At 39.5% G+C, this 12,909-nt stretch overlaps 1 protein-coding gene across 11 annotated transcripts in view; it reads right to left on the bottom strand.

The window, feature by feature from the left end:
* The window catches only part of SULF2 (sulfatase 2), a 117,934-nt gene that overhangs the window by 29,695 nt on the left and 75,330 nt on the right, over positions 1-12,909 (bottom strand). For all 11 annotated transcript variants that reach the window (XR_005563889.1, XR_005563891.1, XR_005563886.1 and 8 more), the window contains 4 exons: positions 11,275-11,426; positions 7,716-7,885; positions 3,314-3,464; positions 1,231-1,406 (listed from right to left, as the gene is read on the bottom strand). Coding sequence is in view for 1 of the 11 variants with exons in the window: in XM_027751920.2 (XP_027607721.1) it covers positions 1,231-1,406; positions 3,314-3,464; positions 7,716-7,885; positions 11,275-11,426 (649 nt within the window). In the remaining 10 variants the exon portion in view is untranslated. The remainder of the gene's footprint in view (positions 1-1,230; positions 1,407-3,313; positions 3,465-7,715; positions 7,886-11,274; positions 11,427-12,909) is intronic.

The following is a 12,909-nucleotide window of genomic DNA, read 5'->3' on the forward strand; positions in this document are numbered from 1 at the left end:
CTTCCTATTCTTTCATCTTCAGAAGTCTCTGAAAAATGAAATTCAGTGGGAAGATTTCACAGCTTTTATGGGTGTAAAGATCCTTGAACTAGAGCAGACAGAATGTGGCTGGTCTCTGGCACTACATATTGCAGAAACACCAGCTCAGTCCACTCAGGCCATAACAGCATTCCCTCTCCAGGAAGGCCAAGAACTGCAGTCAAAGGGAAACAGAGCCTGTTCTTAGAAGGCTGTTTCAGCTCGCTTGAAATTCTAGGGCTGCTGCAGATAAAACTCCTTCAGTGCTGAGGTCACGTGTTTAATTCCAACTGAGGAATCCCTCCCTGCTTCTTAGGGAAGTAATGTTGCTTTTTTTTCATATGCATAACTGCTGAAAACAAACCAGGAACACTGCAATATCTACAGAACTTAACATTTTTGTGCCTACAGATAATGTGAACCAATGAATTTAACCAGTATACGGAATGAGATTATTTTTTTAATAATTATTTGTTATTGTTTTACACACTAGACCCATCTGCAGCAAAAAGAAGAATTTTGTGTGGAAGACTGTGTGTTAATTATGCTAAAACATGCACACTGATATAAAGACAAGGCAGTAAATTATGGCACTGTCCAAAATCATTACTTAAGTGCAAATATTTGCTATTTGAAATAATTGCTTAGAAAGCGTATTTACATAATTTCTTAGCTGATCAAAGCTACCATTTTAATTAACAGGCACACTCTGCACACTGCATCCAACAGCCCTAACCATCTAGTCTCAAAGAATGAACCAAAAAGAACCTTTGGTGCATGATAACATATGAACTATTCCTTATAAGCTGAAACAAGTGACTCTGATGTTCAGCAATAATTATCTACTGTGGCAGTGAACATGACACAACATATTTTTTTAACTTGAAAACTACGTAGTTACATGTATAATTTTGTATAATTTGTATAATCCTTCCATACAAGAATGGACATATTTCAAAAGAGTAGTGGCTTGTGCTGCACACCCATGCAAGCAAAAAAAAGCAATGGCCTTGACTTTGTTGCACCAGCACGTGCTGTCAGCTCTGCTTTGTGAGCAGACATGTTTTTCTGCCAAAGATGAGCTGGAATTCAGTCAGGATGGGCAGAACTTTGTGCCTCCACTTGGCTGCCAGGTCAAGACAGCTAGAGGTGTGAACATAAAGAACTCTTCAGGTCCCTGCACATGCACACCCACGGCAGCCAAGAACTTACAAGGACCCGGCCTCGACGTTGGGACCTCGGACGTAGAAAGGCACTCTGATATCGAACTCATAGGGCATGGACTTCCCTTTCACCAGCCCAAACTGCCCAATATGATAGCCATGGTCTGCTGTATATATCAGATACGTGTTGTCCAGTTCTCCTGTTTCAACCAACGTGTTGTAAATCTGGAAAAAAAACCAAAAAAAACCAAAAAGGCAAAACAAACATGAAATTCGTATCCATGTGGAATACCCGGCTATCATTTTCTGCCTGTGAGTAACAAATAAACTACAACAGCCCAGGCTGGCACTGAGTTAGCACAATGAACCACTTCTCTGAATAATCCATAATCACATCTTAATTTTACTGGCTGAATATGGGGGCTATTGCAAGGCACACTTGTGTTTTCTCTTTTAAGGTAGAACACATTAGCATGCCACTCTCAAGTGTTTGGGTTCAGCATTTTGCATAAGAGCTGGCAAGATAGTGCTAAATACACACAGTAACAGAGATAAGAGTTTCAAGGTGCCATTTCTGAAATTTTCTCTCGACCTTTATCTTTTTCCTGCGGAAAACAATTTCAATAAAATGACAGCATTTGAAATCTCACATGTGTTTAAGCAACACTCAGTGATCTTGCCTTTGGATAAATGAGTTCTCATTATGCAGAATATTTGCACAACACCTTCCAGATAAATAACATCCAGTCATACTCTCTCAATATGGAGAATTAAGATGAGATTTACCTCTGTGGTTGCTTCTATAGATTTACAGGAGCATCTTTATGTGAAATGCATCCTCCTGAGCACCAAAGATCAATTTTTATGTGATGCTTGCAAAGGTACGAAGGTGGTGAGGTACCACCAAGGCAGTGCCTCACACACACCCAGAACCCATCAGCACAGAAGAAAACAAACTCTGATATTCTTGGTTTGGGGGTTTATTTTTGCTTCTTTTACGGGTTGTTTCGTTTGCGTTTTTTTGTTTGTTCGTGTGTGCTTGTGGTGGTTTTGTTGTTTTGTGTGAGGTACTTGGTTGTTCTTTCTTTTTAGTTTTGAAAGACTATCAGACACATATAATTCAGTGGAAAAGGTCAGGCTAACTTGGTAACTAGAACTAAAAAACAACCTAACTGATTTTGCCTGCTGTTAATCACCCAGAGTGAAACCATTTTACTGAATATAAAATCCAAACACCGTAGTAAAATCACCAATCTCCCCTAATGCTGGTAATCTGAACAGGTTCATTAACATGAGACAGAGATCATACTTGCCTGAATCAGTAATTATAAGACATCAGTAACAAATTTATGCAATGCCACCCATATAATCTCATCTTTGCTTTACAGCACTCCACTTATTTTATATTCTACCATTTTTGAATAAGGATGCCAAGAGATAAGCAGTAAATTGCAACTCCTTTAAATCTGCCTTTTAAATCTGGAAAACCACTCAGGTTTTAGTGAATTCAGACATTTCTGTTGAAGACACTCAGGTTGCATTAAGAGATCTCATTGTTACCTAATGCAGACTTAATTAAATTTTTTTAATGTACCAACTTATCTATTTATTTATTTATTTCCAACATTTAACATCCTGGGCTGGGTTTACCATGAGATCATTCCATCATTACAGAGTTAGGACTTCTGTAACATCATTTTTTGCTGCTGTTGTTTTCTTCTCTCAGAAATTCAGTGTTACGGGATCAGAACAAGCACACATTTAGGTATTTACTTCCAACAGATTGTAGGATGATTTTTCTCTATCAGAGGGCACATTTTTAGGACATATGATATTTTTTTTTTTTAAGGAGATCCTTCCCTCTTCCCCTCACTCAGCAGTGGCTCTGTGGCAACAAATCAGCTCACACCAACCACCTCATGGTACCTGTCTTCAGGAGATGAGGATCCTGATACATGGAATAAAGAGTCAAAATGATCCGAGGTGAGAGGATGACACACTATTAGAAAACTGATGCAGTCCTCCTCCTCCTCCTTTCTCCCTTACCTTCATCTACAGGACAAGGTAGAGCTTAACTCAAGAAACAAGCACCTGTTTAGCAAAAAACCAAAAAAGGGCACTGGTGATCTTACCATCTCCATCGAGTCATCCACAGACATGAGTGTTTGCAGGCGCTTTCTCTGCAGCATGTTAGTGAACTCCATGTGTATGGGCTTCATGGGACCAGTGTACCTCATGATCCAGTGCTTGTCTGGGTTTGGAGCATAGTTATAACTGGGAGTGCTAAGGAACAGAGAGAAAACCAGAATGCTTTAGCCAAGTAGAAAAAAATAAAGCCATAGTAATGAATATTAGTAATTTCTATTTGATCAACACCATAGGACTTAATCTCCGAGGTGCACAAGAAAATATTAGATTTACTTTGGAAATGTCTTATACCTTCATGTTATGAAACATGGGAAAATGAAAACAACTCTGGGGGGAATAAAATCCATGAAAGGAGTAAATACACCTTGGTTTTGCAGTGACTTCAGACTAACATGGATACATCTCAAAGCCAAGAGACTAGCCTCAGAAGTTTGAAGGCCACAGGTATGATCAGGATGAAGAATGTATTACAGAGCTCCTCCTCAGGTAACTGCTTTGCTTCCACTCTGTCCACATCAGCACCAAGTACTATGGCTTGTGCAAGCTGTTTAAAGATAACTACAGAACTTGCTGAAAAGGTTCTACTATGTTCTTTAACAGCTTTTTGGAATTCAGCATGACTGGTTACTTGAGTATCTCATGCACCAGAGAGGCACAGGCACTCTGCCTACTGGTATCCAACTGCAGAAGTGGATGCACACGGATGTTAAAGACCTGCCAAGAAAAGCAGGGGTGAAGGGAAACAGGGTTGTATTTTGAAGACACATTACAGCCACCAAATCCTTGGTGATCATCAGAAACTTCAACTAAAGTCCCTGCAAAATCCCAAGAACTGGGTTCAATGTCCCCCTGAAATATCACTGCCCCTCCAAGTTCTCGTGGTCCTGGGACACCATTAAAGTGATAAGGGAAAATATAACTGACTGTCCATAGTTTCACACTGTTGGGAGTCCCAGCTATTGCTTTTCTCTGCACAATTATACTGCTCTAGGTCAGCTGAACCTAAATAAGGGTTTATTACCATGATGTCAACTCTCTGCATCAACAACTCCCTAAGAAATTATAGCTTACATTTGCAAGAAATATTATTTTTACCTACTATGTCTATCCCTTTAAAGTTTGCTATTACTTAAGGTTGAAAAACACCTCTTACAATTTCTTCACACCCTGGCTCAAACACATCACCTGCAGAGCCTAAAATATTAAAGATTACTTTTCCTAAGTAATTTGGTTAGGCTTCCTTCTTTCATTCAGAGCAATAAACTCATTCTATGCAAATGCACAAGCCCAGAGGGTGACACAGTAACACAGGAAAGAACAGCAGATACTCCATCACTTTCCTCTTAGCAACAACAGAATTTCCTGATACATTCAGCTCCTATTTGGCAAAATTCTACCCTTGATTTTGTGTATGCAACAGAGCAGCAGGGTAAGTTATGAAGATAAACAATAAGTTGAAACTTATCAAAATGCTGTGTTTCTAATATATCTTTGAATGTGACAGGTAGTCTTGAGAGATTTAATATAAATATGAAGCTAATAATCTGACAGTGAAATGCTTTATGCTGAAAGCCTCTGTTAGATGCTATCTGAAAAATGTGCATACATGGCAAGTGGAGGCTTCTTCTATACAGGGAGGAAAGGGCTGGTGTTTATTGTCTCTGCAATGTTAATAGTCTCTTGAATTTCAGAATGTTATTGTGGCCGAAATAATGACATTGCTTCTTTGAAAATGCTGACAGTTATGGAAACTGTTGCTATGTGATGCCCAGAATGAATCAAAAATGCTTTGCAAATTCCTTTTCAGCTTACTTCGTGATTTCCTGGCTGATTTGAAACCTCCCACTACATAATCCAACCAAAGCCTGTGATTTTCTTTGATTACTACAAATGTAACCCTCTTATACTTAACAGATTTGTCTGTCTTATGGGGAAAACACACAGATGTAACATTCCTAGAAGTTGGTTAAGATGACTCCTTCAAATGCACCCAGAAGATAAGTCCCAGTCAGATGAAATTTGACCTCGAAAAAGATGGGTGGGAAAATGTTGCAGTAACATTTCTGATCACTGTTAAGCTGCCCAGCTGTCGTGTTCTCTGCAGCTCACAGCAGAAGCAGGAATAAAGGAAAACCAGCCCTGCAGCCCAGGGGTTTGCTCTGGGAATAATTTTCAAACCCGACGAGCCCGCAGACACCCCCAGAAAGGAGCTCTCCAGAACGAGGAGGAGAGAGACTGCAGTGCAGGGCAGGATGGTCATACCAGCCACAGTATGGAATAAAAGAAGCAAGAGAACAGCACGTAAATTAGCCACAGAAGTAGATCCCAGAGCTCCCAAGCAAAGCAGCACCCTGACTGCCTATGCCAAACCCCACAGCCCCAGCTCTGAAGCACTGCCAGCAGTGCCACAGGGTGCGGTGTGGATGCCGGGCACTGCAGTCCCACCTCCACCTGGCTCGGGATGCAGCTCCAGAATCCACCTGTAGGCTTGGGCAGCACTGCCACCAGGAGAGGCACAGAGCCATGCCCAGGGTGTCCTGCCTCCTGAGCCTGGCACTGGGCAAACCCTGTCCAGGGATTTCTTACTGCTTTAGGGCAATTCCAAAGTGTTCCTTCCCCCCGTGTTCTGATCCTGCCCTACCATATCCATATGCAGCAAGAACAGCCTACAACCCTTCTTTAATTGACAGACTACCTGTCACTGAGGGATTCCCTGGAATTTGGGAACAAGGGGAAAAAACAAAGAGGACAATTTGCATCGTTTCCCTCACTCTATGTACACGTTCTGCACTTTCTACATTTACTCTTAAGCCCAGGTCAATAAAAGCCCTTACAAATTATTATCATTATGCAGTCCTGGAAAAATTGTTTAGAAGATGACTGGCAGTTTGTGTGAGATGTACATAAAATTCATATCCAAAAGAAAAACACAGTTCCTTAATCTACCAAGGTAATTTGTTTTTTTACAAACAAAACTTTTTTCCATGAAGCAACACTTCCTACGTAATTGTTATCATTGTAAGAAAAGTCACCTAAAATTAAAAAGGAAATAAAATTGTGTAATTACTTTGTAATCAGGAGGATAAGCCTAGTTTGTGTGAACAATAAGACCTAAACCAGGAGCAAAACAAAAACAGATGTAGTCTGTATTTCTCACTGCTGGCCCTCCTCAAATCCTTCCACTGTTTTTCATTCAACTAGCAAGTAAATTAGTACAGACTGTTGCATGATGATTATCATCTCCCAGATCCAAATGCCTTCTAAAGGAACCTAGTAATATAAGCCATGAGAAGTTGCTCACTGGTCATTTCTGTAATTTGCATTTCAAAGAACATAAATGAGCACAATATGGCAAACAAACATGAAATACTTCACTGCTGCAGATCTATGCCACAGATTCTCTTTGGGCACAGTAGAAAATAATGAAATATGTAATTCTAAGTTATGCAATAACCAAACAATAGAACAAAGGAAGCTTTTCCCCTCAGATTTTATTTTAAATTAAGCAAAAAAGCTCAAATGGATTTCACTGGACTCTGGACTAGGCTTGAGCAGCTTTGGCCACCAACTGATTATTATTTCCATCAGTTCCCAGCTCCTTCACAAATCCAAAATAAGACAGAATTCCCCTTAAAAAGGGGGGCAGCAGCACTTGGGGAGAAAGTTACAAATGTTGAACACCAATGAAGGCATGAAGCCAGGAATTAGAGAACTACTGGAATGTTTTCAGTCATGTCAAGAGGAGATTTGGGAGAACCACTCATTTTATCTGCATGCAAGGAGACACCTGCAGTGCAGCATTCCAGAGTTGTCCCTGTGCTAGAAACCAGAGCCATCTCAACGTGGAGCTTGTGAACTGTTAACTCAGGAACCAGGTGATAGTGCCTTTGGGATCCACTCAAGACCCTGCCCAGGGTCATGGACAGACAGACCAGCTCGTTCACAAATAGCCTGTCTGATCTGGGGCTGCAGTTGCTTTCTTTCCATATATGAAACAGGGGTAGTAAATATTGCATAATACGTGATTTCTGTTAATACCCATAAAATAATATGGTTTATACATAAGAATAGGGACATAGGAGTTTCTTCCCCTGAAGAGTTTACAGCCCAAGAACCAGATTTTGATCTCCCTGCTCAAAATAAAAACAGTGCCTTAATTCCCAAAGAGGCTGTAACAATGTCCAATTAATTCTGTAGCCATTCTCAAAATACTTGTACCGGTCTGAAGAGACACAAACAAACAAACAAAAAAGTCTGGAAACTCCTCTTATATATTTGTGACAAGGTTATGCCAAGAGTATTACAAAGAAAAACATTGTTACCCAGGATTTCCATACTCCAGAACCTGAAAATCAAAGGGGTTTGTTTTTTTTTTTTTTTCCTTACATGTGTTGTGAGGCATTAGGAAAGAGGTGTGAGTACTGAGGGGCTGAATCTTCAGGGCCATGAGGAGCAGCGTGGCTTATAACCATCAGCACGGGCCTGTGAGGATACATCTTCTTGGAGAGTCTGAAGAAGGTAATACTGTCATTGGTAATCAGATCAGTTAGATAATCCTGCAAGTAGAAGTAAAAGTGTAATGAGACACTTGAAAAGGAATTTCAAATTGGGGGGGGGGGGGTGAGATGGGAAGGGGAGGTCTGAGGTATCATGAGAAACAGGAGAAAAAGGAGCTACTTCACTCAGAAAGACAAGAGGAAGGAGTAAAAAAAATAAATAAAACCAAATCCTTCTTTCTTCACTGCCTAGAAATATAAAAAGCAACAGCTTCTAGCTTTTCCTCAGAAATGAATGGCATTAAAGAAGATCAAATGGTACTCTTTCTTCCCAAAGTGGGTAATTACATTATGAGGATCACAATACTAAATACAATGACCAGGTATTAATAAAAAAAATAAAAAGAAAATCAGAGTCAGTATCTTCAAGGTGTGTAGTCCGACCATGCATCATAAAAGTGCTTTGAAAATACAAATGGCTTGATGTTCTTTTTTTTAACCTCCCTCTGAACCAGAAGTCAGTAAAAGATGGTGGGTTAATTGGACCGAAAATTTCATTCGATATTACAGTGACAATCTGATAGAGATATAACTATATATTGTTGAGAATTTAGAAAACTTCCTTTAGAAGAGCTGGACTATCTATTTTCTGAGAGGTATCATTACTATTTTTTTGATATCTGCAAAAGCTACAGGGATTGAAGACAGCATTTTTAATGACAAGCCACGTTCTCCTGCTTCATAGGAGAAATATAAATGCTACAAAATGCTACAAATATAAATACCCCTCAAACACGAGTAGGATATGAAACTTCACCTTTAAAAAAACAAAATAACTGCCATGTCACAGCAGACATAACATCTGCCTCTGGTCAAGCCAGCAGTCCAAGGTGTGGTACACACCGGATTGCATCTCCTTTTCAGCACAGCTTTCAGTCCGTGGCTCAGACACTTGGTCCTCTCCACCACTGCCAACATCCTTCAGCTGAGAACTCAGCTTATCATTCATCCAAAGCAGCCTTTTCCATGGACTGTGTTTACTTTCCCCAGGTCTATCCCAGAACAAGGCCAGCAAAGTCTCCATTTCTAATGTTGCACATTGGTCCCAACACAAGCCATGTCTGTCATGGAACTGCCATGATCAGGACTGATGCTGAGATGATCTTTTCACTCATGAAAGGAGGTATAAACAGGCATCAGCTGGAGGACTTCCAGTCATAAGAATATGCAGGGGAAGGGAGAATGTACAATAAGCCAGACCAAAGCAAAACTGACTTCTGAACATGCTTTCAATACTCAGAGCTGAGAGGGAACAATGAAGTGCTCTCAACAAGTGCTGTTTATCTTAAATGTGCCTCTTCTTTATCCTGGTCACTCTAAGTGTGTAACTCATCTTTGATTTAGCCATTTGGAGAGCACAGTTTCCCAACTTCATTTTGAAGGTGAAGGTTTCCATGTGGTCAAAGTGAAAATCACTGCAAACCCACTGTTTGACAGGTTGAAAGACCAAACAGAAACATTTCAATTTGCTGATTTCTTACAGTTGTTTTTTTTTTAAAGCTCCTTTAAAAAGCTCCTTTAGAGGATGTAGTCATACAAAATTAAAATTCATATAAAAAATAGCTGAAAGAAACTGAAAAAGAAAAATCAAAGTAGAATATATCCTGTAAGAAAATCTAAAAGAATTTTATTTTCAGAGCATAAGTGCTTAGCAGTCACTTTGGAGAGTCAAATAATCAGTAATGTTTTTTTCTAGTTTTCCACTGGCACATAATTAACTATATTAAGTAGATAGGACTAAATTATAATCTGATTATATTGTTCACCGCTGGAAAATTAAGTTTGCAGTAAAAATATGACAGGAAAGAAAGACAAACAGTCTTATGTTTCAACTTCTGCTTGTTCATTTGAACTCCAGTGTTAACATCAACCAGTGCTGTTGCTCTGCACACTATCATCTGTTTATTGCTGTAGCTATTATGCACGAATATGAAGATTATAAAAACATCTCTACTTTCATCAGCCTTTTTTTTTTTTTTACTAAACTTGGTAAGAAAAACTACAACAAAGGAAGACCTAAACATTTTCAAGTGTTGCATACACAAAACAGAGCTGAGGATACTGGAACATAAAGTTTCCTGGTGACTCCTTGGTAACAATGGATGGAGATGGAGAACAGTGCCTATGGAATCACTTGTCTCACACCATTTCACATAAGATGAATTCCCACTATAACATTTTTGGTACACAGCTGTAAAGATTAGCTCTCTCTCATTCTTCATAGACCAGAAGGAAAATAAAAGATAAATAATTCTGTACAGCAGTTGCCCCTTCCCCTCAGCAGCTGGGGCTGGAAAAGGAAACCCTAGAAGGCTGTGAAATTCCATCTTTCAACACAAAGTACATTCAATTAAAAAAGGTAAATAGGGCAGAGGAAAGGGGAAATCACAGACAGGAAATCACAGATATCAACCATTTAAAGGAAATACTGACTGGGAACACAATGCTAATGAAACACAAACACAGAGCCAGGATTTGTGCCCCACAAGAGAAAGCAAACCAAATCCCTGTTAAACAAATACACATTACAAATCTCTTCAGAGTGAGTCTACTTCCTGTGTTATACCCTAAAACTAGAGCAGTTTATGGATAGATTTATTTACCTTCATACTTCAGAGTCACTTCAGCCCATTTTAGGGCTCCACTAAAGCTGGTTCCTTTGGGGGGGAACACTTTTGGCTGAAATAAATGTACTCCTGACTGCAAACAGGTACTGAGCTGCAACGTGGTAGGTGAGATAAAAAATGATACTGCACTTGACAATGACCATCAAGCCTTTCTGTAAGTTTGGTCAGGGTATACCATCCTTGAGAGGATATTAGGAAACATATGCACCCGTACGTATGGAAATATAAACATAACAGTTCAATTCTCCACTCATTCAGAATTATCCTAAGTTTTAGCAAGATCCCAGGAATTCTCCATCGCATTGTGGCTGTGAAACAAGCTCCTTAAACTAAAAAGATGGGTCTAGCTGGAGGGAACTGGATTCTTATCTTATTAATGCTTGTGTAACTCCACTGAAGACAGTTCTATACCAAGGGAACAGATGAAAATCTGAGTCACATAACAATTAAAGTACAAAGCACAGAGATAGCTACTATGCAGCATTTAAATCCATTTTCACATCTTCAGCTCATAATACCTAATATGGTCTCAGGATATTCTGTTTGTTCCCATTGCTGCTAATGATGTTTTCAGTACCATGACCCTCCCAGAATGGAAGATAACATAACATCCAAACACTACTGCTGTTGGGGGTTGTAGATAATGTTACAGGTACCAGCTTTCAAGCACAAAAAGAATTCTCTGGTTAGACAGAAACCATAAAGTGCAGCTTTCTTGTGGTCATGTCCAAATGTGAATAGAAATAAATCAATAGGACCTACCCTGGAGTAGTCATATCCATGCTTCTCCTTCACTCCATTTCTACAGAGTGTGTAGTTGTAAAATCGAGAGTTTTTAAGTAATCCAACCCATTCTTTCCAACCAGGAGGCACATAGGAGCCATTGTATTCATTTAGGTACTTTCCAAAGAAAGCTAGGGGTAGAGAAAGCAGAAGTGTAGTAAGAAGGCATAACAGAAACACTTCAGAGACACCATATTTAACCAGATTCTTTCCTTTCTTCTTAGAACAACTTTATTCTCTCCATGACAATAGATTTAAGGTAAGAGATAAGTTTGCCTGTGGTTTTTTTATTTATATCTCCATAATGCAGATCTTTTGATTTACAACCTGACTGTGTACACGAGAAACTGGACCACAATTACCACTGTACTTTCTTTAGTGCCTGATACATTTGGAGTGAGATGAACAAAACAGAGAATTCTTAAAATAGTGCCAGTTACCACATTATCTCATCCTACTCTGAACCCCCTGATTTAGCTCCATTTCTCATTTTGGTGACACCCACTCCAGCCATCTCCACCTCTGGAACTGGGAGAAGCAGTGAAGTCACTGACAGGAGGTTTGCTGGGGAGAAATGATGACAAATGAGGACCATAAATATGATGGGATTTTAAACTTGCTGCACAGAAGAAATGAAGCCTGTCTGGCAGAACAAGCAGAAAGAACTGATCCAACTCTGAACCAGATGGATTCTTACAGAACACAGGGCTGGTGTCTGAGCCATTCTCCCAGAAGAGCCCTGTATATGCCAGCTTTGCTCTGTAAGCCACAAGTGTACAGACACAAATTATTTTCCAGAAAAGGGTTAAGAAAAGTTAAAAGCATCAGATTACTATGGAAACAACACAAGCTCTCCAAAGAACGTGATGCTTTCACAGTCTTCAGAAAAAAATTAGTAATTTATAGGAACATACATTTCAGTATTAGTTTGTTATTATGATATTATGTAATAATTAGACAATTACAGGATAAATTATACTGGAAGACTCCATTCACCTACTTAGTTTTTTTAAAGCTTAAAGGCAAAATTCTGCTCTTGGGTCTTCAGACTGCACCACAAGGCAGCACTGAAGTTGCTCAGATCTCAATTTTTGAATGGTCTGGCAATGCAAATTGGAATTATCACAGTGATCTTTACACTTGTTCCACTTCTCATTACAAACATTTTTAATCCAGAGGCACACACTTGTCTGCAGCATCTCACACTGGCCACCTCTCAGTGAACTATCTGTGCTTCTATAAGGACAACACAAAGCTAAGATTCCGCTCTCTGACTGAGATTAAACCTCATCCCATAATCTATGAGATTTTAGCATAAAATTCACAGTTCCCAGGTACTTAAATAGTATTTTTTAAGCTTGCAGCCTACAGTATCTGACACTGTACCTTCTTGTATGTATATAAATGCAAGGAGCAATACTGTGCATAGAGTAGCACAGATTTTCAGCCAGTGAAAAAAGGGCCCGCCTCACTGAAGTAAACAGATTTATGTCTAGTTGTACCAGGCTGAATATCTGTCCAGAGACAGACTCAGTGAGAAACAGTGATAAAAATAGTATGTGAGAGAGCTCTGTATCATTAGCTGATAGTGGGGTTTTTTGTAAAAAAAAGTGA

Source organism: Pipra filicauda, unplaced genomic scaffold (genome assembly GCF_003945595.2).
Source record: "Pipra filicauda isolate LSUMZ 115617 unplaced genomic scaffold, ASM394559v2 scaffold265_size1292809_pilon, whole genome shotgun sequence".
Taxonomy (NCBI): domain Eukaryota; kingdom Metazoa; phylum Chordata; class Aves; order Passeriformes; family Pipridae; genus Pipra; species Pipra filicauda.